Genomic DNA, 25,619 nt, shown 5'->3' on the forward strand with positions numbered 1-25,619 from the left:
TTCGAACAGCTTAGTTCTCGAACGTTTTGGTTCCGTGTGCCGCAAACCCGGAAGTAACTGTTCTGGTTTGCAAACTATTTTTGGAAGCCAAACGTCCGGTGGGGCTTCCGATTGGCTTCAGGAGCTTCCTGCAGCCAATCAGAAGCCACACTTGGTTTACAAATGTTTGGAAGTTGAATGGACTTCCGGAACGGATTCTGTTTGACTTCCGAGGTATGACTGAATTTAGTAACAGTGCGAAGCATTTTGGTAGGAAATGGGGTTGGAAAAGCCTGGGTATATGCACCTAAGTCTCTTGTCAACACTGTGCTTACAAGAAGCTGGTATTTTTCCTTGCATTGTGACAGAAAACCTCAGTTCTTCCTGGGGACAGGCCAAAAGGCAAGATGCAAACCCTACTCAAATGCAGAGCTGCAAGAGAACCTGAAACACATTCCAAGTAAAAATGTCTCCAAGTAGAGACAATATTAAAGTACTAGGCTAGACAACCTTATGACGTACACTTGAAACAATCTAAAAACTTTGTTTTACATTTGGTAATCTTCGTTTCAATGCAGTTAGAACCAACTTAACTTCATGAGAATGGGTTAAGTGCTACCTTCATCTTCTAGCTATCTTATTTTAGGAAAAAATGAACAAAGAAAAAACATAGTTTGGATAATAAAATCTATCTTTTCATTTGGGGCCTATTAGTCCAGTCTCCTGTGCTCACAATGGCTGCCTACTGTAAGCTTACAATCAGGACCTGCTTTATAATATAATTTATTATAAATAAAACACCAATATTTTAGACCGAAGCCTGATTTTAATAAGGATACCTTGCACTTTATAATCTACACATCTAACATAAGTTTATTTAGTACTACTTCTAAATGCAGCACATTTTTAGTACTTTATTTTCTAAATGCAGCCAGGCACTCAGTATAAAACAGGGCCAGTAAATATATGCCCAAACTGCCTTTTTTTACAAGTCAATGGGAAGGACCAAAGAGCATTTATTTAGGTACTGTGCCATTATAGCACAAGCAGATTTATAATATGTATGACATTTTGAAACATGTCCGGTTGTCGTATTTTTGGATCTAACTGTGTGGTAGAGAAACCCTTCTCTAGCAAAATTCCCAGTGCCTCTACAGTTCACAAGCGTAAAGCATACAACTTTAGGTTACACAGCTTACACTAACCTGAAGTTATGTGGCTCACAGCATTACTAACAGGAAAGTACAGAATTGCAAACTGCACAAAAAGCCCCCCAAAATGTATGCAATTCAATCTTTTAAAAATAAGCCTAATACCACGCTAAATAAAACATTTATCAGCATAAACAAAACTTGATGAATATATTACTAATACAGTAGGTGTGATGGAGAGGATTTATTCTAGACTACATATCACTGCTGTTCCCCCTCCACCTGGTTTGAAGGCAAGTTCCTAAAAGACTTCCTGCAAAATCATTCTAACCTGTTGGTTCAAAAAGAAGGATTTTTCAGTACTGCAAACTTTGCATGTGCTTTTCTTTAACAAAGGTATAATATTTCATGTCACTACCACGCACCAAACATTAGCCTAAAGCCGACTCCATGAATAGCAGACATATGTTTAACACAGAAACAAGAGGAATATATATACCTTTTCCTGTCGTACAACAACAACAACAAAACAACCCAATCTCGGTTTGTTTTACTCTCTCTAGAAATTGGGCTTTCGTTTTGATGCGGCAAGTCTGCAGGGTGGTTAGGGGAAAACATGTTGCTCCAGGGGGCTGATTTAACTTTCGGTAACGGCACCCGTTAAAAATTTGACTGTGCTGAGCAACATACTGGGACCCGGCCCGTTATGCAACATTTGGTTCCTTTACTGAAGAGGCAAATTGACATTTAACCCAACATAAAATATTTAATATACATAGAAAAATACATATACACACATACATACACAAACAAAAAAGGGCTTTTGTTTTTTTTACCTAAATGCAAACTGGATGAGGATCCATGTGATGAAAGTGAAGGCGGAGGCGTAAGTGAATGTCCAGGAGTTTGGCTTGGCAGAGGCATGCCTATTGGGCTTGGAGAGGAGGAAAATCCCAGACTATTGTAAAATGGCTGCCCTATGGGTGCTAGGCTGCTACTAGATCTTTTGTACAAGTCAGAGCTAGTAGATAGAGACTCTCTCCTTGTGGCACTACTACTTGCAGAACTGCCAACTGAAGGAAGAAATAAAAAGACCCTATTACATACAGCGTCAACCAAGGAAAACCTAGCCCCAACCTACAGCTGGGTCATAACAGATGTGATCACAATCATTATAACAATCAAAATTATTCCAAAGACAAATTACTGTGATAACCACACATGATTTAATATAAATCACAAAATGAGCACAAGCATCATCCCTCAAATCAGGAAGGATTTTTAAGCAATCGCCAAGTCTCAACACACTCAAGACTTAGTAACATTTCTGAGGTTATTTTGATACACTGGAGTCGGGCTTTGGGACCAATAGTCAGGTATGTCGTACTGTGTTAAAATGAACCAATGAAGAGGAGTATTAATTTGAAATAATTTCCGTAAATGATGTCCCCTTTCCCTCCCAGCTGAATTACTATATTGACAGGAGCTCCTTGTGCCCCGCAACAAACCCCAGCTCAGTAGTGCTACGGGATTTGGTTCTGCAGGAGATTCCCTAAAAGACATTTTGTTTCATGCTACTTCACAATTGCTACTAAAAAAAATTTCCCTGAGATTCCACACTTCTCAGAACCATTCAAATTGATCACACTCTCACTAAGTAAGCACTATTTAAAAAAAGAAAAACTCCAATGACATTTTGAAAGCAGATCATTAAAGGGATTTGAACTGCAACAGCAAAATATATGTGGTCACGTTTAAACAAGGAACTGGGATATGCACTTAAAAAGTATGGACTAATAGTTTAATGATGCACTTGAATTTTATAGGATAAATGCCATACCATTTAAAAAAATCTTAATCTGTAACTTTATGTAAAAGTAAGGCAATGGGCAGATGTTGAGATTACCTAAACATACCTGAAGATACTAGGTAAAACTTTGCTTCCCTGTTTAGCAAATGCGAGCAAATATCTTGAACTGCTTCACCTGTTTGTTAAGAAGCAGTCAAAATTATTCTGCTTTTAATTTAGAAATGCAGTGTATGTCCAAATTAACTGCCATTCATCATTGTGTCAAATTAAATACAGAAGCAGGCTGATGTCTGTCAATCATCTAGGGCTCAAGCAACATACAACATTTGCCTGAGAGGATTAACATCCTACCCACCCATAACCTGGAAATGTGTGGCACACATTTTTGCTATATTCCTATTCTGCTTTGTAGAACCGGATTTTAGCACACTACAAAGGAATAGTCGAGTAACAAGAAGAAATAAGTTGCAGCTAATATTTTAATCCTAGTTTAGGAAAGCATTGTTAACGAACATAGTAACTGAGGAAACGATTTATCAATATGAAGAGCTCTTATTAAAATAGTATATGCATAGCATTTTCAAACATAATTGGGGACTTGAATGGACTTATGTTTATATAATCAAGCCAGGATTACAGAATTAAACTTGGAAATGACAAATGGCTGCAATTAACTAGTCCCAGCATACAAGGCGCACAGGACTACAATAAGGTTATTTTTATAAATGGACACATCTGTATCATACTCAGCTATGGAAGTGAAAAACAAAACAAAACTTGGGAAGTCTTAAGGGTACTCTATATAAAAATGACATGGACATAATTCTCCATTTTGCCATTCATAGCTTTCTGTTGAAAGCATTTTAAGATTTGTACAAAGGGCACCTTTTTACACTACATTATATCTACTCATTTAAAAAATGGAATTTACTGGCTAAGATAAAAACAATCCTACAAGACTAAAAAGGGGAACTGCTTATAACGGTCAAAACCAAAGTTTTATTTAAAAAATTGTTTCACATGGGACATTTTCCACTGTCAGGGTGTGCAAGCACACTTCTATTTTGTAACGTGCGCAGAATTGTGTGTGCTTCACACATACCTTCTTCTATGCAATGCAAACAACAAACTACCCATGTGTGCTTCACCATACATTCAACACTTCCTTCAATAATAAACCAATTTCCACAATCTTAACAGGATGACAAATTCTAGAAATGTGTTTAGGTACTTGTGTTACCAAAGCTGTGAATAAAACAGTAAAGATCATTGTCCAATGAAAATAAAAGAAAATGACTATTCCTAAACTTTTATAAACTAAAGCAGGACCAATGGGAAGGGGAGGGTGGGAATTTTGCTTGCCCACTGCTCAGCCATAGTTGCATTTAAGGGGCATAAACTTTGAAAAGCACAAGACAAATCAACCACAATAGAGAATTGGTTTTAAAAGCTCCAAATGTGAGCTGTCTGTCAAAGGCATCAACACACTCAACCCTGTTTCTCGTGTACAAGGCCTAGCATGCTAAACTGCCTTCCGTTGAACTCCAGATGTACCATTTTTGATGCATGTAGGAAATAAATATGCAAAAACAGGATTTTCTTTCAACCACAGCAATTCATACAACCTGTTCAGTTTTCCTTCTTTAAAAATGTAACTTACTAGATGCGCCAAATCCACTGAGTGCAGAGCCAATGGCAGCTCCTAAAGAGCTGCTGTTTCCAAAGCCAAGGGATGTGCTTCCTGGTTGGCCAGGACCATGCGAAAAGAGTGAACTGCTCTGGGAGTTATTGGTCAAAGTACTGTTGCCATAAAATGAATTGGACTGTAGGCTACTGTTTGTTTGCTGCTGCTGCGGCGGCTGTGGCTGGGCACCAAGGGGCCGGAAAAGGCCATTTGTGGCTGCTGTGAGGTTGTTTGCTGTTCCTCCAGCTGAAGCTGCTGCTGCTGCTGCTGTAAAGAGACATGGTTTTCAGTCATCAGATTCTAGAACATTTCGACTTTAGAAAAACGAGACTACTATTTTCATTACTCTCTCCTATAAAGGCAAGTCATCAGCGAACAAAAGAAATATCCAACGTAAAAACGATCCCTGTTGCATAAGGTGTTAAGTAGACGAAATGATTTTCAATGAAAATACAAGAGAAAATTGTGGCGGGACGACGAAAAGGGGTCTACAAATTCAACAACCTTTCCCATGTGGAAAGCTGTCCTGCCTTGGATGCTATCTCCACAAACTGTACAGAGCTTGGAGAAGGATCGGGATCTCCCACTTGTATGCTGGTCTTTCACAGAAAGCTGAAGGATTAAGAGTAGTTCTTGCTTTCTGCGAAAGACAAGCAGCAAGGAATTAAAAATACCTTCCCTCCTTTCCAAGTCTTCCACTGCACATGCCTCAGGTGCTGTCATCTTTCTCACTGCTTTCCCCCTTTCAGTGTTTGCTGTGAGGGTGAATTTGATGGGCCGTCACTTCCCTTCCCTGCTCACTGTTGAGGGAAAATAGTATCTGAAACCAAGTCAGTATCATATACTCTTTTCCCAGTATGGCTATTCAGTTTTCCCCACTTCTACTTCTTGGGTTATTACAGCAATAGGATCCAGGAACCCTTCTGCCTCATCCAAAGCAATCTCTTGAAAACTAAAGGCACCCTTAACCTTATGCCAGATTTTTTTTGGGGGGGGGGGTTGATGCCAAAAATTTCTGAACGCAAAAACGAAACAAAAAGAACCAAATCTTCAAGCCCAGCATTAGAAACCACTCATTTTAGTTCCTTTCTTATTATTCACTCTATAGCTACACCAAGCTTACCTGCAAGGCTTTGAAGCAACTCCCACATTAGGAGAGCAGAACAAAGCAAAACGCTCCTTTAACATCCAGCGATTACCCTTCCTCTCCCCAAACTGCTTCCTGAGCATGGCTTCCTGTGTTATGGTAAAATGTCTGTGTGTACTAGACTGAGCACATAATCATATCAAGATGGAAGGGACCACAAGGGTCATCTAGTCCAAGCCCCTGCAATGCAGGAATCTATTTGCCCAACGTGGGCGAATCTACAACTTAGCAATGGCAGGAGGTCCCTTCTGTAATTGCAGCATGCTGCCAGCACAGAAATTACTACCAACATGTATAGCAGCCGGGGTGGGGGGAGGTAATAGAAACTTGCTAGGTTGCCTTATACAGAGCCCAACTATTGCTACATCTAGCTCATTACTATCCACACAGACTGAAAGCAGTTCCTCAGGGTTTCAAATCAGAAGACCTTCTCATCCCTACCTAGAGATGCCAGGAAATGAGCCTTGGAACTTATGGATGCAAAGCATGCAAGTTACAGCACTGAAGTACGGCAGATTTACTTTTGGGGTTTCTACTTGGGTTTTTAAATACAGCCAAGTACAAAAAAGGGGGGGGGGGGAAACCAAGGTGCCTCTGAGCACATTCTGAGCCTCAGAACTTAATTTCCATATCAGAATTGAACCGAGCTAAGCTCCCAAACCATTCACACAATGGCTTTCTTTATTTCAGCAGCTTAATTCAAGTTGAGAAAGTCATTTTGTGGCTGATTTTTTTTTAAAGAAATGAGATTCAAAAACCCTTGCAGGTCTACTGCAAATCTCCCAGAGCGTTATCAGCAGATCTCAATCTACATTCTGTTCACCTGTGCACAACCTGGTTCATAAAATGTCCATTATCTAAAGAAGACTGCATTTGGTGGTGGTGGTAAAAGGGAATTTCTGAAACAATCCAGGAAATAGTCCTTTTTCCAAGGACTATTTCCCAAGGACTATTATGCTTGGGAAGGGACAGGGGACACAAATCTTGAGAGAAACAACACAAACACAAACTTTCTTGCAAATATGCGGGAGCTACAAGCAAATAATGCTAGCTATAAAGCAACGCTATTTGAAAGAGTGCAAGCAGGGGGGAGAGAACGGATTACTGTTAGAATGTTTCCCCATCAAACTGTGAAAGTGCTGCGAAATATCTACCCACCTGCTTGTGCAGCTGCAGAACTGATGATGACAGGTGTTGAAGCCACCAATCTGACAGGTCCTCCAAGTCCAGTTCTGGCCCCAGGACCCACTACCAATGCACCAGTCTGATCGTAATAGGCAGTGGGGGCTAAGACTTGATAGCCTAATCAATACAAAACAAACACTAGTAAAATTTATTTATTTTGGGAAAGCGCTTTATTTTGGATCTACATGAAGGATTGCTTTTTAAACAATAAGCAAACTGACAGCTTTTTATCTCCTAGAAATCATGAACCAATTCTATTCCAAATCTAGTGGCAAAGGTTTGGCTAGGAGGTACAGTTTGCCACGCACCTGCTTGTCTAAAGACTAGACAGAGCAACGGTCTCCGAGCCACTCCCCCATCTGCCTTCATCTATTTGCTCTCCTAACTGTCTGCCACAACCTTTCCGAGCAAGGAAAAGAAATGCAAAATAACTGCTCTTCTGAGACAGTGGGAACGGATGTAACAAATGCTGCACGGGCCGCCTAACATGACCTGAAAGGGTGCTGCTTATATACAGCCAAGGCAGAGGCATCTGTTTTTAGAGAACTGGTGACATGCCCCCACCCCAAGCAGCAACACTACAGAACCACAGTGGAGGACACCTCAGCATAACAGTTTTTGAAAAAATTAAAGAAACTTATTAAAAAGCACTTTTTGGGAAGGGGGAACAAAAAAAAAACTTAGGGGAGTGGGGCTGATTCACTCTGCAAATCTGTCACCTCTGCAGACATGTAAAAGCTTCCTGCCATTTGATATAACAGTCAATGCACGGTTGTGTATTTATCTACTTGCACTTTGTCATGCTTTCAAACTACTAGGTTGGCAGGAGCAGGGACCGAGCAACGGGAGCTCACCCCGTCATTGCGGGGATTCGAACCGCCAACCTTCTGATCGGCAAGCCCTAGGCTCAGTGGTTTAGACCACAGCGCCACCCGCGTCCCAAAAAATACAAGCAAATAGTGCACATTAAACGGGGAGAAAGAGATACTGGAGATCACATGCATGTTCATAGGCATGTGACTCTATCATTTGAAATCAACAAAGAACTATATATAGTTACAGGGATACTGAAACCTTCTGAGGAACAGGAGAATTGTAGTTTCACATTACAAATGCATATTCAAAACTAGACTGTGCTGTTCTTTTCTACTACCTTCACTACCATTTTCACATGCTAGCAAATGGGTCAGGCTTTCACTGCACTCTGCTTTACTGCTCCTCTGTAAAGAATGCAGAATAGGCCGTTAGAGAATAAATGTTACAAGTAATATAACAAAAACTCTTTCACAGATAAAAACCGCCCTTTATCAAATAGATGGCCCTTCTCTAGAACAAACGGAGCCGAAAACTGCTTTTTTTGCATAAAGAACACTCTTCGGAAAATGTACCTGCTTTTTGAGGTGAAGCATATCACACAATAGTGCAATATATCACTATAAATATGCATGATACTAGAGGCTCAATTTTTTAAATGTATGAGTGCCAATATAAAGGTTGAGAGCAATGTAGGTGTGCTGCAAGTTCCTTTGTATGGTACAAAATAGCATTTGCATTTTGTTTCGTGAAATTTTAATCACTGTACTGCAGCCTGAAAAAACTTAGGTCATTTTGCCTAGTGAAATATTTGTTGAAAATACAGTGGTACCTAGGTTTTCGAATGTAATCTGTTCCGGAAGATCGTTCGTCTTCCGAAATCTTTGAAAGCCAAGGTGCAAAGGGCGACCTGCAATTTCAATGGAGAAAAAACTCAGCGGAAGCCGTTCAACTTCCGAGGTGCGTTTGAAAATGGAAGCATTTACTTCCGGGTTTTTGGCATTCAAAAACTGAAACGTTCAGTTTCCAAGACGCTCGAAACCCGAGGTACCACTATATTTAAAAGATTTAACTTAGGTCAGAGAAGCTACTAAACTCTAGGACAGTGTTATTAAGTCTTGGTCTCCCATCTGTTTTCGGACTCTAACTCCCATCATTCCCAGCCAGTTAGACACTGATCTGGGATGCTGTGAGTTGTGGTCTTGCAACATCCAAGGAACCAAGTTTGAAGGCGGCCACTCTAGAAGACTCCAGGAGTTTTAAAGAACACCGTGTCTGACCATACAGCAGCCTGCCCTCCTCACAGCAACTACAATGGATGATTTAACACCTGTGCTCTGTGCCCCGTCTGATGATGGATGTATGGGTTTTCTCCACGTTTCTTGTAAACTGCGATTCTGAACAAAGCAGCAGCCAATTACAGCATACAGCCGATGAAAACTATGACATGTGGGTCGAGAGGGCAGTGGCTACTCCTAGATAAGGGGTGTGCAGGAGTGCAATCCTGATTCCTCTAATTGCTGCCATTTAAAAATAACAAAAAGATAGAGTACTGACAGAGTGAAGAAGGGAATTTTTGACTTCATAGAATTATTTGTGTAGGCCAGGGGTGGCCAACTCCCAAGAGACTGGCAGTGATATACCCCCTTTTTGAGCTTTTTTTAGGAGAGCCACAGAAGTTCAGCTTCTTTGGGGGAGCCAGTGATCTACCAGTGATCTACCACAGACATCCAGTGATCTACCGGTAGATTACGATCTACCTGTTGGACATGCCTGGTGCAGTCAATTGACTGGCTTTCTGGCCCTAACAGAAAGGTGACCTAATAATCATGTACATCATTATGGTAAGACTTTAATACCAATCATTGCTACATTAATGACAGCAAATTCAAAGGAACACTTGTGCTATGGGTTAAAAATGTTGTTTTGTTTAAAAACTTTATGAATCATGACAGCAGAACAGGCACTGCAGTGATCTTGCACAAAACAGAAATGCTATTTTCATTTATCTGATCTATCACCTCCAATCTTCTGAGCTAATGGACCTTGATCCTTTACCGTTCTATGTGTCAGAGGTTCTCAAACTCTGGTCTGCAGACAGTTGGTGGTATGTAAGTTTCATTCAAGAGGTCTGCAGAAAGGTTACGGAACAATCGAGACTATCTGGCCTTGTTTTTTTCCTTCTTCTGACAGACAGAAGCCGTTTTAACCCAAGCCAGAATTACCAAACAGGCTAATGAAGCCCTGACCTAGGGCATGCGATTTTCATAATATGGCACTTGTGTAGCCTAATTTATTCTAAACATCTACCAGTTAGTTGAAGGTCCCTAGATGGCTAGGGCGCCGTGATTTTCATATCACAGCACTGATTTTGACAAAGCTGGTACTGAAGGAAATAGAAGTTTATTGTGGATCATCAAGACCTCCAGTAATGTTTAAGTGGAAATTTCATTGTAAAAAAGGTGTGAGAATTGCTGCTTTATATGAAACAGAGAAGTTGTTACTATTTCTGTACCATTTATTCTTTTTAAGGTATTTACAAACTGCCCTTCCAGAAACTTTCCAAGGCAGCCTTTGAACCTTTCTTAAATAATTTGGTATATTTTGCTAATATTAATCCATTAGTAAATTACTGTGTCAGTGTTCATTTCATTTACCAAGGGAGTAATTCAACAAAGCGCAATGGCAACTGTTCCATCAGCACAAATATTTCAGCTTACCAGACAAGATAAACCCCCTTCCCAACCCCTATGTGCTATTTAGGGGGTTCTCCCGATCTCTCGAACCAATTTTTGGGGGACACAAAAGTGGAAAGCCCACTGTGTAGCAGAGGTCCTTATGTGGGCTTCTGGTAGCAGGACTCATAAGCTAACTCCTGCCCCATATCCTGAGTTAGGTACAACATGCTTAAACAGTAAATACTGAGCTAGTTTCTGTGACCCTTTCCTACAGCATTGTCATTCGTTGTCATTCGTTGCACTGGTTTCTGCTTTTCCCTAGTACAAAACCTAAGCATTGCCTCCCTAAGACAAATCAGCAACCTCACTCCTATCAACTTTATTAGTCTGGCCTCAGCAGTTACACTGATTCTTGTCCTTGCCCACCATGTCGAGCGGAAATCTGTTCCACTTCTGCAGGAACACCACCGAACGGAACCCGATACAAATTATATATTACATATATAGATAACAAATGGAACAAAAATCAAACCACCTCTACTCCTCTCCAGCTACAGGTGTTTAGTGATTAAGGCTGCAGTCCTATACCCAAATACACAGAAGTAAGTCCCATTGAGAACAGTGGGACACAGAACTGTGCTAAGCCAGAGCTTTCCAAACTGTGTGTCACGACATGTTACTGTGTCGGCTGCACTGTGCAGGTGTGTCACACAAACGCTCCCTGCGCTCCTCCTGGGGCTAGAAAGGGTTGGTTTAACCTCAGGTTTTCTAGTAAAATTGAATTACTGTCACGAAATGCAAAACTGAGTTATTGTGTTGTGAAATGATGCATGTCCTAAGAGTGTGTCACCAACACGAAAAGTTTGGAAAGCTCTGTGCTAAGCAGTGCAATCCTATGCCTCTTTACTTGAATTGTCCAATGGGGGCTACTCCCAAAATACCTTCATGTATGCCAAAAGATGAAGTTGCAACACAACAGAAACAGAGAATGTTCCCATCTTTGAATGTCCATCAGTTCTTTAGATGTTCAATAATTATATAGAATAGAGTCAAAGAAACACTCCAGAGCAAATGATACCAAAACTGTGTTATAATTACACAGTGGCTTAAGTTCAAAGGACTTCCCAGCAAACTTATGCCAGAAAAAAATAGTTAAGCCTGATACTTCAACAATCCTACTTGTAGTGGCCATTTTTTTCCTTCGGTCTTTGAAAGATCATCTACCACATTCACCACCAGCACACGGTGCCATTTTCACATGACACTAAACCCATAACAAGGTAAGTAAGGTCACACAAATATCTAAGTTACAGCTTCAACTCTGGACCAAGTCAGATGACCCATTCACCAGAGAGCTAAAATGTTTAGAAGAATAGTCAAATCAGCAAAGCGCTAAAAGCATCTGTATATACTTAGCACTTCTGAGCTGTCTTAGAGATATTACTGTTGTGCTATTAACCAATCTATAAGTATTAGATATTCTGGACTGCTTGATGACCAGTGACACTTTGTAGTTTGCATAAAAAGCAGACAATAGAGAAAAATTAGTGTAGCTATCCTTAAATGTAATGCATGCAAGTCTAAGTTCTTAATGTAAAAATGCATGTGACAAATTTAAGACATCCATTCGCCAAAGGCGAAGCCCTTCGAAGTAATATTCTAATGTGGAAATATATTATGCACCAATGTAAGGAATGTGGTTTAAAATCTATTTTTCTGAAATTCAAACTTTCCAGAATCAACACCAAAAAACCACTGACAAAGCACCAAGCTGTGTGTTGCATGTACAAATAGTAAATATTACATAGTAACACACACACAAAAATTACAATGCCTTGGATCCAAACAGCTCATTGCACAAAAGGAAAGCATTTCTGTTTGTACAAGGAGATTGTCTCAGACAGCTGGCTTTCCTTCCCAGCTGCAGCTCCCTCACCTCAGCAGATGCCATCCCATTCCACAAGGTCTCATAACTCTCAGCAGTAAATTTTTGGCAGCTGCAAGGGGCTGAAGCACGAAGGAGGGATGGGCAAGTGCCACTGCACAACTGGAATGCCACTCATGTTTCTATACAAGCCATTATTACTCCTGATAATCTGGTGTGATAATTAAGAGATTAACACTGGACAGTTGATTTAATTCTCCCATGGATAGGGCACAGACAGACCACTTCATGTTAAAGGGGCTGGAAGCAGCCTACATTATTCACCCCTATCTGGTACACACATTTCTTCTGCCAGCTGTAAACATGGTTAATGAAAATCACATTTCAAATTTTTACCAAAGCTTTAAAAAACATGTTACAAAGAAACTGCATCTCAGCGGTCTACTACTGTGAACACAGCAGGATTTTTAGGATATTTAGCTTGAACTCATTCTTAGTTTCCTTAACTCATCATTAGATACCTGGCATGCCTGTGGCAAGACCCTGACCAAAAGCCAAAGTTGGATTTGCTGCCGCAGCTGCTGCAAGTGACTCTGCCTGCTGCCCTTGCTGACCCTGATTGGGAGTAAGAGGACGTTGACTTCCTCCAGTACGAAGAACCTACAAAAGACCAATGGCGACACTAATTGCTTAAAATGTGAAGTATAAAAAGGTAATATAGTATAAAAACGCTGCAACATCTGTTGTGCATACTTTGGGGTTGTGTTTTTTTTAAAAAACAACAACGACCCAACAACAGTGTATAAATAAAGTAAAGTAAGCAGGCATAGACTACTTCAATGGAAGAATTATGACACAAGAAAACACAAGTTTAAGGTGCTAGGCCTTCTGTAATTCAATAACACTGAAAAGTCATTTAAAAATAGCAAGGAACCCAAAGTGGAGACTTTTAGTAGGTTAAGCGTGGTGAGCAGGTTATCATTTTAACAGTCTTTCTACCCACTTTCAGCCTGCAAATTTTAAATACTGAACATTTTAAAATGCAATTACACTGTTAAACTGTAATTATGGAGTTTAGTGATATATTTAGAATTCAAACCTTTGCAGACAGCACTTGCTGGTCCTAAAATGTATTTAAGGGATTGTTAGCTGACCATGCAATGACATACTCCATTCACCAGTGCCTCTCCGCTTATGAAAATTCTTACTACCACCCTTAACCATGGCTCCTTGCTGCATTACCAGTATCAAGCATACTCAATGTGAACTAGGCTGTGCTCCTAACCTTCAATTTGAACCTTGTAGTGAACAAGGTGCAGTGGAACCTCTGTTTTTGAACGTAATTCGTTCCATAAGACCGTTCGACCTCTGAAATGTTCGAAAACCGAAAGCAGAAGCCTCAATACAATAGGGAAACTCAAAATGGAAGCTCTGTGGGACTTTGGGCTTCCAAAAATCATTCAAAAACCAAAGCAGTTACTTCTGGGTTTTCGGCGTTCTAAAGCCAAAACGTTCGACTTCTGAGATGCTCGAAAACAGAGGTTCCACTGTATTTCACATTCTGATACTGATTTTGCATAAGCCATCACAGCTATCAAAGGGACACACCCTGCAATTGCCAGTGTTTCGTTCTAAATATCCAAGTCAAATGCAAATTTCACTGGAGTGTATAGCTAAGGTTGTTTTTTAAATTTCATTTCAAATATCCTTAATGAATTTAAATAAGAACAATTTTGCTCATAAGCAAAGCATAGCACTAGTCTCACTATGTTGAAAGTTGAGATAATTTTACTGAACATATTGCAACTCATTGTCCAGAAAGTCATCCAACTCTTATCTCTGCTCACTGAAGCTTCATATGTGCTTCATGAGATATGGGATGGTAAGCAACTGAAGTAACCACTGAAATTAATAAAAATGACTAAGTTAGTTCCATTAATTTTACTGGGTTAACTCTGAGTAAAACTTAGCCAAATACTGCCCAATAATGCTTTTAGCTAGAAATCCACTGCTGTTCAATATGGCAGCTTTCCCACAATCTGGATAGCCCTGCCAAAATAAATACTTGTTATATTGTGTTCTGAAGTTCATAAACATTGTGCCCCTTCTCAAGGCATACATGGGTGGTTTAACAGATTCTTTTTAGCACAGTGGCTCTTGCAACTACTCCATTATCACACCTTTCTTGTTACCGAGGGATCAGGCAACACTGCATATTACTCAAAACTAGGAGACAAGCTAGACTCCATGCCACCTTGTAAAGATAGGCCTGTTTTCATGCTCCAGCCACCCCAATTACACCTAGCAACTGCATACTCTGGGAATGCAGCTTTTAAACAGATAAAGAAAATTGTCTTTCCCTTATGTGGCTTGTGGGTGGAGGAGTGTATTTCTTCACAGGAAATTAATCGTGGTGGTCATCTTGTACCAGCTGGCTGCAGTGACATTGTTGCCAGGGAAGGCGGAGGTGGTTAAGCCCATGTTTATAATTTGCCAAAATTTCTTATCATCTCAGCGTTTGGTGACAGCATCCAGTTCTATCCAGCAAGCTTTTGCGAAAAGTAGTTTCTTATATCTAAGAAGCTGTTTATAGTGTGTGCGGAGTTGGGCGACCTCCTCGATTTTGCTCTTGGTAGGGCCCGATTTCAGGGCTGCCTGGAGATGTCGAAGGTTGCTTCTGCATTGCCTGCATTCTTGGTCGAACCAGGAAGGAGTCCAAGGGGTTGTGGTCGTGCCGGGAGGTTTAGTTAGTATCGGGAGGAGGGATGCGGCGATTTGCTGATATATTGATAGGGAAACGTGGGCCTCGTTTGAACTTATGAGATGGGCTTTTAAGGCCAAGATTGCGGAGGAATTAAGGTGGGCTTTAAGATCATGCTCCAGGTAGGAGTTCCATTTCTTTCTTCTTGGTGCTAGCGACTGTGTCTCCTGGTGGACAGATTGAAAGGGTGGGCTAGAACATGGGGTTCGGAGTATGATGGCAATTGGAAGGTGGTCGCTATCCACCCTGTTGAAGATGTTGAAGCTGCGGACCTGGGATATCATTGTGGAAGAAAGCCAAATGTAGTGTATTACACTTGCTCCTCTGGGGCCTATGAAGGTGAAAAAGCCCTCAGACAAGTCTTTGGTGGTCATCTTGGGTTCCAGATGTGCCTCCCTCTTGGGAACCCAAGCTTTGTCCTCAGGATTCCTTGAAGATGTTACCTAGGATGTCTGCATTGCATTATGCCACTGCATTGCTGACACAGACTGCTTTGTGGTCCTTGCTAGGTGGAGAGACGAGAGCTGCAGTGGCAGAGCACATACAGTTTCTGGTCTACACAGGACATGAAAAAGCAGTGGTGGTACTCATCTGTCCTGAGGGCAATGCTCCTTAACTACATTTCCTTCCTACATATGTGGGTTGAGGCTCCCTTCAGAGCCAGCGCTAACGTTTTAAGCAGGTGGAAGGTTTGAGTAGGAGACATCCTGACAGCTTGTTTCATACTGGCCTCTCCTGTTCCCTTCTCAATTTGGGCTTTGCTGATTCGTTACTGTTATTTTGGAATGCAAACTCGCAACACTGAACTCAGCTGAAGCCTGCCTACCACAATAAAAAAGGAAGCCAACTAAAAAGCAAAAGGAGAGGCCTGTGTTTCTAGTTATAAACTTGAAACTGACCTTTAGTTCAGAAGGTTAACTAAAATTTTAACCTGAATAGAGGCTTTCCCCCAAAACTAGCTGCCCTCATCCCTCAGAGGAGAGAACTGATATCTGCTGATTTGATGAAATACACTGACAAAATTAAGCTTATGGACTGAATAGACTGCTGTCCAGCATGACAAACACATAAACTATGCACTGTTAGATATACCATTATTTTTTATTCAACAATACGCATTGCATTCAATAAAACTGCATGAGCAGACAGATATATTAACTCTTCAGGTGTGTCCACCCAGCTTACCTGTTGCTGGCTTTGTTGTGCCTGTGATGCAGCCTGTTGATTGGCTGTGTTGTTTGCCGCAGCTGCTGCTTGCTGCTGAAACAAGTTGGCTGGATACACTCCCCAAGGAACTCCGTAATACTGAGGAGGGACCACTGCTGGCCCTAACAAAACAAAACAAATGGCTTTACATGCAAATATTTACAGTCTCTCCTCAAAAGCCTGGAGATCAGTGCTAACACGGTTGTGTGAAAACTACACGCATAAACAAACCCAGTATCCTATGCCAAAAAGGGAATCTCTGCACATGTACCTGAAAGCAGAACTACTCCCCCAGGACAGATTTTCCCCCTCCCTCCCTGTAAACATTCAAAGAGGACCATTCTCACCCTCTGATCAGAAGAGGGAGGAAAAGAATTACCCTCCCGCAGAGAAATAAGCAAGCACAGCAAAGAGGCAAATAAGAAGGGGTATACCAATAGTGGAAGAGCTACCATTTAGCTAACACCTTTCTTCCTATATATAAAAAACAATCTACACCACTTAACATATTGGAAATAATGCTCTTCTGCACAGGGGCAGGAGCCCTAAAGAGCCATCCCTGTAAGAACTAACAAACATATTACTTTACTCATCTTCAGTATATCTGAATTGAAAGTACAACACAGTAGCCCAACAATTCAGAGAGCGGCAAGCCTCCCATGATCCTCTCCTGTCAGTTACACAAGCTCCAGAACTCATGTAACATGAGTGAGTAAAGGGGGAGAACAGGATGTGGGATATAGAAGACATGCAAAAACGGTTGACAGGAACAACCTGTGGTCCAAAGATGGTAGTAGTGTACAAACAGAGCTCTACTAAATCCCATATAACCTCTCATATCATTTATGATTATCAGCACAATTTTTAAAAAAACCACTCCTAAACAAGAGCATTTTTAAAATGTTCTCACTTGCTCTCTCATGGCTGTGGTACTATGAAAATTAGCTATTTTATGTATCTTCTAAACTGTCCGGATCATGCATGCATGGACTCAAAGTGCTAGAAAGTACAATCAGCCATGCAATCTGCCACAATGCTTTATTCGCACCCAGGGTGAACAGCATGCCAATTCCCCCAGGCAGCAAAACCATGCCTTAAGGTAGCTATTGAAGCCTCTAAGAAGGGGAAGATCTGCACATCCATGAGTGTATCACAGACTGTTGCCATCACAGTTTGCCATCTCCCCATTCTTTAAGGGCTACTAGCTATTCAAGCCAGAATAAAGTCAGAGCCAAGTGTATAGTATACAGTAGAACCTTGGTTCTCGAACTTAAACCGTTCCAGGAGTCTGTTCAACTCCCAAAACCATTAGAAAACCAAGGCGCAGCTACAAAGAGCTTCCTGCACTCAATTGGAAGCCGTGTCAGACGTTCAGCTTCCAAAAAATGCTCACAAACCAGAACACTTACTTCCGGGTTTGCGGCATTCAGGAGCCAATTTGTTTGACAACTAAGCTGTTTGAGAACCAAGGTACCACTATATATCTATCTAGTCCCACTTCTCTCAGACTCCCAATTCCTCTGCTCCTCTTTACTCAGCTGCAAAAAGCCAAGCTGAACATAGGAATTAATACCCTATGCTTCTCTTCAATCTGCAAGACCCACTGGTGATAAGGTGAATACAAGAAGGATGCATGACCACCCTTGGTCATTAGTTAAAAGGCTGTAGAACATAAGAAAGGCAATTTCCTTAAAATGTTTCAGTAAACAGATGTTTGAATCCCTAGGGTCTGACAACACTCCAGGTAAAGCAGGAGTAATTCTTGGTCCAACATCTTTGTTCCTCACATTTAACATGAAATCCAAGTCTCAGGCAGCAGGAACAAATAGGAAAAGAGTACTGTGATGTTATATCTAAACTAGTTCTCAAGTCATACCTCGGATGTCGAACAGAATCTGTTCCGGAAGTCCGTTCGACTTCCGAAACGTTCAAAAGCCAAAGTGTGGCTTCTGGTTGGCTGCAGGAAGCTCCTGCAGCCAATCGAAACCCACGGAAGCCCCATGTTCGGCTTCCAAAAGAACGTTCGAAAACCGGAATGACCTCAAAGTCGTTCAGGAGCCGAGGTATGCCTGTATTTCAACCTTCTTGTGCGTTTTTGATGGTTTATGCCCAAACACTAAAGTTTTCAAATTTCTAGAGAAACAGAGATTGTAATTAACTTGAGTGATGGTGGTTTCTTACCCGCTAATGTAGCTGCTGCAGCTAAACCTGCTGCCGTGTACGGGTCAGCACCTGGTGGAGCAGCACTTATAATGTATGGGTTTGGCACAAAAGCAGCTGGAGCCAAGCCTGCCGAAAATACACCTGTTACAGTAACAAAAAGTTCAATTTCACCAAAAACAAGACACCACACACACACCCATTACATCATTCAAATTGTAAACGCATTAGCCTTAGAAATTTATGCCGCCTATTCTTGAAGAGGCTTCAAAAGGTAATTGAGACTAAAGTATCTCTCACTTCTCTCATTAACTGTCAGGTTCGTGCTCTACTTTAAGAAACGTTCATACTGTAGTCCCGAGTTACTGCTGCCATTTCTATAAAACTAAATTTATAAAACCAAATACATTTTTAAAATGTATAACACTGCCAGAGCAGCAGCTTTAAAACTTCACTTTTAAGCAATGAAAATTCCAAGTTTGTCAAAAAATCTGCCCAAATTAGCAAGCTTTTAATTAAAAGAAAAACAGCAATCATACATTTCAAGCTTAAAAAACTGTCAATTTAAGTAAATAAACTTGGGGAAATGTCTCACCTATGTGTTGTTGCTGTGCCGCTGCCAATGCGTATTGTTGCTGCTGAGCTGCTGTTAACTGCTGGACAGTGAGAGGGTTAGTCCTCTGAAAAAGCTAAGAACAACAATTTAAACCTTTTAATTTTAGCAACAATCCCAAATCAGAATTTAAAAGCCAACTGTGTGTAGTTGCATTCACAGGACTGTCCAAGATCCATAGCACTATGTACGAAGTTTAAATTCAGGTGTAATTCATTGTTAAGCAATATCACGGCAGAATTACACATTATAATAAGCATGGGGCTAAAGCTAAAAAAATAAAAAATGGCAGCTCTGTGTTGCAAGCTTCTGATCTTTTACTGTTAACATGCAGTCAAATATAGCCATGTCCTAAAGTTATCACATTTTTAGCTTCCCTACCAGCCAATGATGCAGAACTGATGTTGGGAACTAACCACGACTCCAGGACATAGGTAAGAACGTGGGAATAAATCTCTATGAAGCTGTAATTTTCAGTGGCAGCCTGTGATTGCCAAAATGTTGTAGTTCCACTTTTTAATGTGGCTGTATAAAAACACTAACCTGCTGCTGTGAATTGTAATCAAAGAGTCCCACAGTAGCTCCTGAAGAGTCCATTTGTACCTGATTTCCAGGATAATCAAACTGCAGAGAATCAAGACCCACTTGTTCCATAGCATCCAAATTCTGAGATTCAGAGTTAGAAAATTCTTCCACCAGTGGCTTGTGGGTTGCAGGATTAGGAAGGGAAGCCAATCCTTCAGCAGCGCTTGGGTTCGGCCCCAGACGCTCAGTTACTTCAGTTGGGGAGGCTTGCCGACTTCCAGGAGTACGACTGCTTAGGAAAAGAATGCAAAATAGATGTCAGCTTCATTGTTTAAACAACAGCATTTGTGAAAATGTAAAATACTTCTTTAATTAGTATCAGCTGTAGTTACTTGATCTAGGGAAAACAGCATACAGCTGTGCTGAATGGCGTTAACAGAACAGTTTGAAATGCTGGGATTATGTTTGGAAATGAAAAGAATTAGTCTCTATAACAGCAAGCTCAGGTGGTTAACTACAGAAACAGCCCAATGAGGACTGATGGCCTTCAGGAGCCAGAGAATGTTAAAAGTCAACCAGAAAAGAAAGCTGGGAATAGGAGAAAGAGTGAATTGAGCCCATATTGTAGCATTCCTGTTAGAAAGGATACCCTGCAACATTTTGTTGCAGGATGCACTTGTTACTGACTGTATCTGAAGTGAATGGACAAATCTTTTGGACAGAACAGAGTGGAGTGGTCTAATGGGGAAAAAACACCATTTAAGAAGAAGAAGAAGAGAAGAGTTTGGATTTGATATCCCGCTTTTCACTACCCAAAGGAGTCTCAAAGCGGCTAACATTCTCCTTTCCCTTCCTCCCCCACAACAAACACTCTGTGAGGTGAGTGGGGCTGAGAGACTTCAGAGAAGTGTGACTAGCCCAAGGTCACCCAGCAGCTGCATGTGGAGGAGTGGAGACGCGAACCCGGTTCCCCAGATAACGAGTCTACCGCTCTTAACCACTACACCACACTGGCTCTGGAAAGCAAACAGTGCAGATGGTACAGAGAATGTAGAGAGGGAGATTAAGAAGAGCTGTTTTATCAGCTCTGCTGAGAAGTCAATTCCACCCTATTTTTCTTGCTCTTCAACTGTCATCCAGCAACAGCCACTCCACCAGACTGCAGTATATATATAGAGAGAGACTGTAATCAAGGCCTCTTCATCTGTTCACCTGGAAGACCGCTGGCAGGCCTGTTTAGGGAAGTTTTTTTATGTTTGATGTTTTATCATTTTTTTAATATTCTGCTGGGAGCTCCCCAGAGTGGCTGGGGAAACCCAGCCAGATGGGCAGGGTATAAATATTATATTATATTATATTATATTATATTATAATATAATATAATATAATATAATATAATATAATATAATATATTATATTATATTATTTATTTATTTATTTATATTATTATTATTATTATTATTATTATTAAAACTGGTTGTCCCCAGCCGCCCACCCAAAAGAGCTTGCTGAATAGCCCCTTCTTGCCCTTTCCAACATACAGAGGCCAAGAAGACCCTGGCAAAAGCTGTCCCTGCTCCAATAGTTCTCTAGCTGAAGGGAACAGAACTCAAACCTCCTCTATATCACTGCAGATGTGCCTAAACCTCTCATTCATTTCCCCACTGGAGATCAAGAATGTGCTCACCTTGGAGCTAGGATTCTTCGATCCTTACATTGCCCCAGATATATGCAAAGTTTTTGACACTGCTGGTAAAGCTGCCTCACCTGCCTAGAAATTTCCTTCAGCCAGTGCACACACTTCAGAAGGCAACTGAGGCTCTTGGGATATGGTAAAGAATCCTGTCAGTTACATACGAGTGAAGATCTAAGCACATCAAATGCATGAGGAAGGGGAAAGAGAGGCAGGCCAGCAGCAAGAGTGATCCTGGCTGGGGAGCATTAAATAGATGGATCTGGATAGACAACTTGTGTTCCCAAACCAAACCAAAACAGAACAGGGGACCAGTCAAGCATATTGCCACAGAGCAGACATGTTGGAGATATACAGGCAGGGGTCCACGTAGAGGGATCACTGAACAGGGAGCAGCCAAAATCATACCCACAAGCTCCTAATACAGTAGTCAAGGGAGCCAAAGTGAAATACGGAGACAGACTCTCCTATGTCCCCCAGCCATTTAATTGGATCACCAAGCATCTATGATGGCTTTAAAACAACCTTAGAACAGCAAAGCCTTTTGACTTGTTTTATAGCCTACACAAATAGAACTTTAAACTATTTAAAGATGACCTGTCTGTTTAAGGTGAATTTATATACAGAGAGCGCGAGCAAGAGGCTGAGTATTATGCAAAATAGGAAGGTAGGACTTGAATCATCAATATGAAAATGAAAAAGGGGTTAAACCTACTGAACTCAGAATTTTTATTTCTTAAAAAATATACTTGGTATCTTTAGAAAAATGTAAATGCCTACTTAAAATCTTTGCAGTCAGCATCCATTCCATTTGGCAAACCTCTGCCATTTATTTTAGTAACATCATCATCATCATCTCCTTGTTTAAGATCTCTGTTTTTGTCCTCCTCAAATGGAGAAGCCTTGCCTTTCTGGTCTCCTTTCTCAGGTCCATCTGTTTCAGCTTCTCTAGTGCCCTGAAGAAAAGAATGTTTGATTCTGAATCTGACAAAATGCAAGAGCACCACCACAAAACAATCTAATTCTATGTTATACTGCACATTGAATCCTATAACACTCAGTAATATACCTTGATTGAGGAAGTTTCAGTCTTATACAAAACAAGCTGATGCATGGAAACAAACTGCTAGGATAAATAGAAAGAACCGCTGGGCTTACCTGCAAAAGGTATTTTCCTTTGAATGGTTTTTTTTAAAAAAAAATCTCAGGTGGGATGTGAGCTCCCTCTAGTATCTGAGGACAGGATTACAGTTGAATCAAGAGTTTTGCTCCCAATTGGCTAGGCCCCACAAGTTTACACAACTGTCCAATTTGCATCCACCCAACGTAAGAAACAAGTAACATCAAGAAGAAACAAATTATTTTTCTCTGGTTGTATTAGGAAATATTTTCAACTATTTCCTAATGATCCCTGGGATGGAACTTGCCTCTTTCAAGCTGCCACATAATGGGTCAACTTTTTCATCAAGCTATTCCCAGTCAGTTACTGCCAGTCTAGAGTCCAGACCCCATGAGCGTATAGGTGAGATTCTTTGCTCTGACAAAATGTTGTATTCAGGTGCAATCCTGCCTCCAAGCATTAGAGGAAGCTCAAATCCAACCTGAGAGCATCTTCACTCAAAGGAAAAAGTCCAACTTTTGTTAAAGCTGTGTAGCCCTTTTCATCTGTGGAAGAGCTGGTGATCTTAGAGAATCCCGTACACACAGAGGCAAGAAATTTTTTGCTGATTCACCTTCTGCATTCTCCCACCTGTAGCCTCCTCCCACAAGGTTCAATAAGGTCTTCTGCCAAATTTTCAAAACTAATTTGTGAGAGGGGGACATGCAGGAGAAAACTGGTAAAAATCACCTCCCCTCGTGGAATCTCTGTATCTAGCCCACTGTCTAGAAGCTATAGGATGAAACTTATTTTCATACTATCAGGGATTGCCCGGCTCCTCGTGAGGAGAGGGAGAGGAGAGGCCCTACTCGGGAGGAGAGCCAAGGCAAGGGTATTCCTTGGAAGGAACAAGGGGAGAGGTCCTCCTCTCGAGGAAAAGAGGGACAGGAAGACTACTCGAGAGGAGGGGCTGGTTGGAGGTCCTGCTCGAGAGGAGGACTGGGAGAGCAGCTCTTCGCGAGAGGAGGGCTCTCTACGCTACAGGGAACCCCAGCCACTTCTGTCGACAGACTCCTCCTCTTCTAGCCTCTCGTCTGAGCTCTCTCCAAGGGAGGGGGAGCTGCGAAGGCTTGGAGACTCTGGGCAAAGACCCAGCACCACCAGCCAGAGAGGATCTGAGGAAGAACAGCCGCTTCCGGCGCCAGCACAGCATCAGGGATTCAGGGGGCACCGCAGACGTCATTTTAGGGTGCCGAGACTTTGGTGTTAGGCGGCAAACAGGAGAGGGGCACTTCCGGATTCTGCAAGTGACTGAGCGGTCATGTTTTGGACTAGCTCTACACTGTAAATAGTAATGCACAATAAATAGTCTTAGCTACTGAAGGCTCTGTCGTTACTCATGAGCAACACTTGGGAAGATCCTGACACATACCTATTATTTTTTCATTACTAACTGTTTTCCATAAATATGGAAGTGTTAAATAAAATAAAACTTTCAGCTTAATACTAATAAAAATGTCAAATAGTTTAAATTCTGGTGCACACATAGAATCTTATCAAGTTGGAAGGTTCCCCAAGGGTCATCTAGTCCAACCCCCTGCAATGCAGGAATCTCAGCTAAACATCCATGACAGATGGCCATCCAACCTCTGCTTTAAAACCTCCAAGGAAGGAGAGTCCACCACCTCTCGTAGGAGTCTGTTCCATATGTGTAAAGTGTCCGATATGGAGTTTCTAAACACAGCTATTACTTGGAAGTAAATCATACCGATTTCAATGAAACTGAGTTTCATACAAGCAGAGACTCATGCGGTTACGCATACACAATTCTTGTCTACATATATGCTCAAATGCCCTACAGAAAATAATCATGTTAACACAAAACACTGTTTCCCACAGGTCAGAATGGGAACCAAAGTTTGCTAGTCCAACTTCTTATTAATACTGATTGGGAACCAGTGCGGTCTAATGGGGATCCAGCTTAGGATGGTCTAATATTTTGTTGACGTAACCAAGTTACTTACAAAAGCTCCTTTTCTAAATCGGGAGTCCAATTTATCCGCTGGAGAAGAACTTAACACATATTCTACCATGCTCACGCCAAGGCCACCACTCTCTGATCGAGGAGATAAGACAGCATTCACTTCACTGTTTCCATGAAAAACATGTCCAGGCTTTCTCTGAACCATAATAGGCTGAGACATAGAGTGGTCTGTTTAAAAAACAAACAAACTGAAATGTAACTTGCATAAATATATATAGAGTGAAAATACTTAAGTTAATGCACTTTGTTCAGTGCACTTGTTTAAATCACTAAAGCATGAGTGTGATTCTTTCCCCCAGTAATTTCTTTCCCAAGTGATTTCTGACCATAAGTTCACATCACTTACGAGGTGCTCCCCAGGCAGTTTCTCTCCATTCATCACCAAGGAATATGCCTTTTTGTCCATCCTTTGCTGGATCATCTGGTTCCCAAAATTTTTTGGCAGGTAGCAGCTATTTAAAAAGGATATACTGGTTAATTTTCAGTTTATTTGTAAACTGGTGCTTACACAGACCTGTGGAACAGGCATGCTTTGCTTAACAGGAGTTGTTTAGGAGAGTGAAGCAGTGAATCTTGCTAAATTTAGTACTAGCATACATTAGTACCTAAAACTTTAGAATAAGGAATGGGAAATGTGGCCCTCCAGATGTAGCTCAGCTACAACTCCCATCATCTCTGACCTAGTGGCCTAGTCTAATGGGAGTCAAACAGGGTCATAGATTCCCGCTTTACAAAGCTGGTAATTAAGACTCCAACCCTATCTCCAGGTACCTAATTTAATAACATCTAAATTAAACAGGACAAAATGCACATAACTGCAGGCAGAATTGCAACATTACAGATTGGCTGCTTACCTATCCAAACTGAAATACATTTTAATGAAAATCAAACCAGAAACATGTCTAATAGGTATTACACTTCAGCACCAGTATACATGCCTGATACCTGCTACTTTAGGGCCATGGAGAATGTAACACCTATAAAAAAAAACTCCCAAAAAATAAAGATGCACTGGTCCTTTCAGCCAAGGCTGCTTCCGAAGGGTCATTTTCCATTCAGACATAAAACTTGTTTGTACAAAATGACCTAGTACTAAATTTAGCTCTTTGTCAGGTGCAATTATTTTAAAACTCTTGCTACTCTCTGTCTTAAAAATTGTTATACACACATGGCTGCAATTCTCAGC

General features: G+C 41.1%; 1 protein-coding gene across 23 annotated transcripts in view; it reads right to left on the minus strand.

Moving 5' to 3' along the window:
• The window catches only part of PUM2 (pumilio RNA binding family member 2), a 62,066-nt gene that overhangs the window by 19,601 nt on the left and 16,846 nt on the right, over nt 1-25,619 (minus strand). For 4 of the 23 annotated variants that reach the window (XM_033142945.1, XM_033142946.1, XM_033142931.1 and 1 more), the window contains 12 exons: nt 24,780-24,885; nt 24,414-24,601; nt 22,071-22,246; nt 19,616-19,889; nt 19,055-19,148; nt 18,481-18,603; nt 16,279-16,421; nt 12,854-12,992; nt 8,602-8,679; nt 6,930-7,073; nt 4,601-4,891; nt 1,967-2,203 (listed from right to left, as the gene is read on the minus strand). In XM_033142945.1, the coding sequence (XP_032998836.1) occupies nt 1,967-2,203; nt 4,601-4,891; nt 6,930-7,073; nt 8,602-8,679; nt 12,854-12,992; nt 16,279-16,421; nt 18,481-18,603; nt 19,055-19,148; nt 19,616-19,889; nt 22,071-22,246; nt 24,414-24,601; nt 24,780-24,885 (1,993 nt within the window). The remainder of the gene's footprint in view (nt 1-1,966; nt 2,204-4,600; nt 4,892-6,929; nt 7,074-8,601; nt 8,680-12,853; nt 12,993-16,278; nt 16,422-18,480; nt 18,604-19,054; nt 19,149-19,615; nt 19,890-22,070; nt 22,247-24,413; nt 24,602-24,779; nt 24,886-25,619) is intronic. The other 19 variants (XM_033142942.1, XM_033142941.1, XM_033142940.1 and 16 more) reach the window with 13 other exon arrangements.

The sequence above is a fragment of the Lacerta agilis genome, chromosome 3, assembly GCF_009819535.1.
Source record: "Lacerta agilis isolate rLacAgi1 chromosome 3, rLacAgi1.pri, whole genome shotgun sequence".
Classification (NCBI taxonomy): Eukaryota; Metazoa; Chordata; class Lepidosauria; order Squamata; family Lacertidae; genus Lacerta; species Lacerta agilis.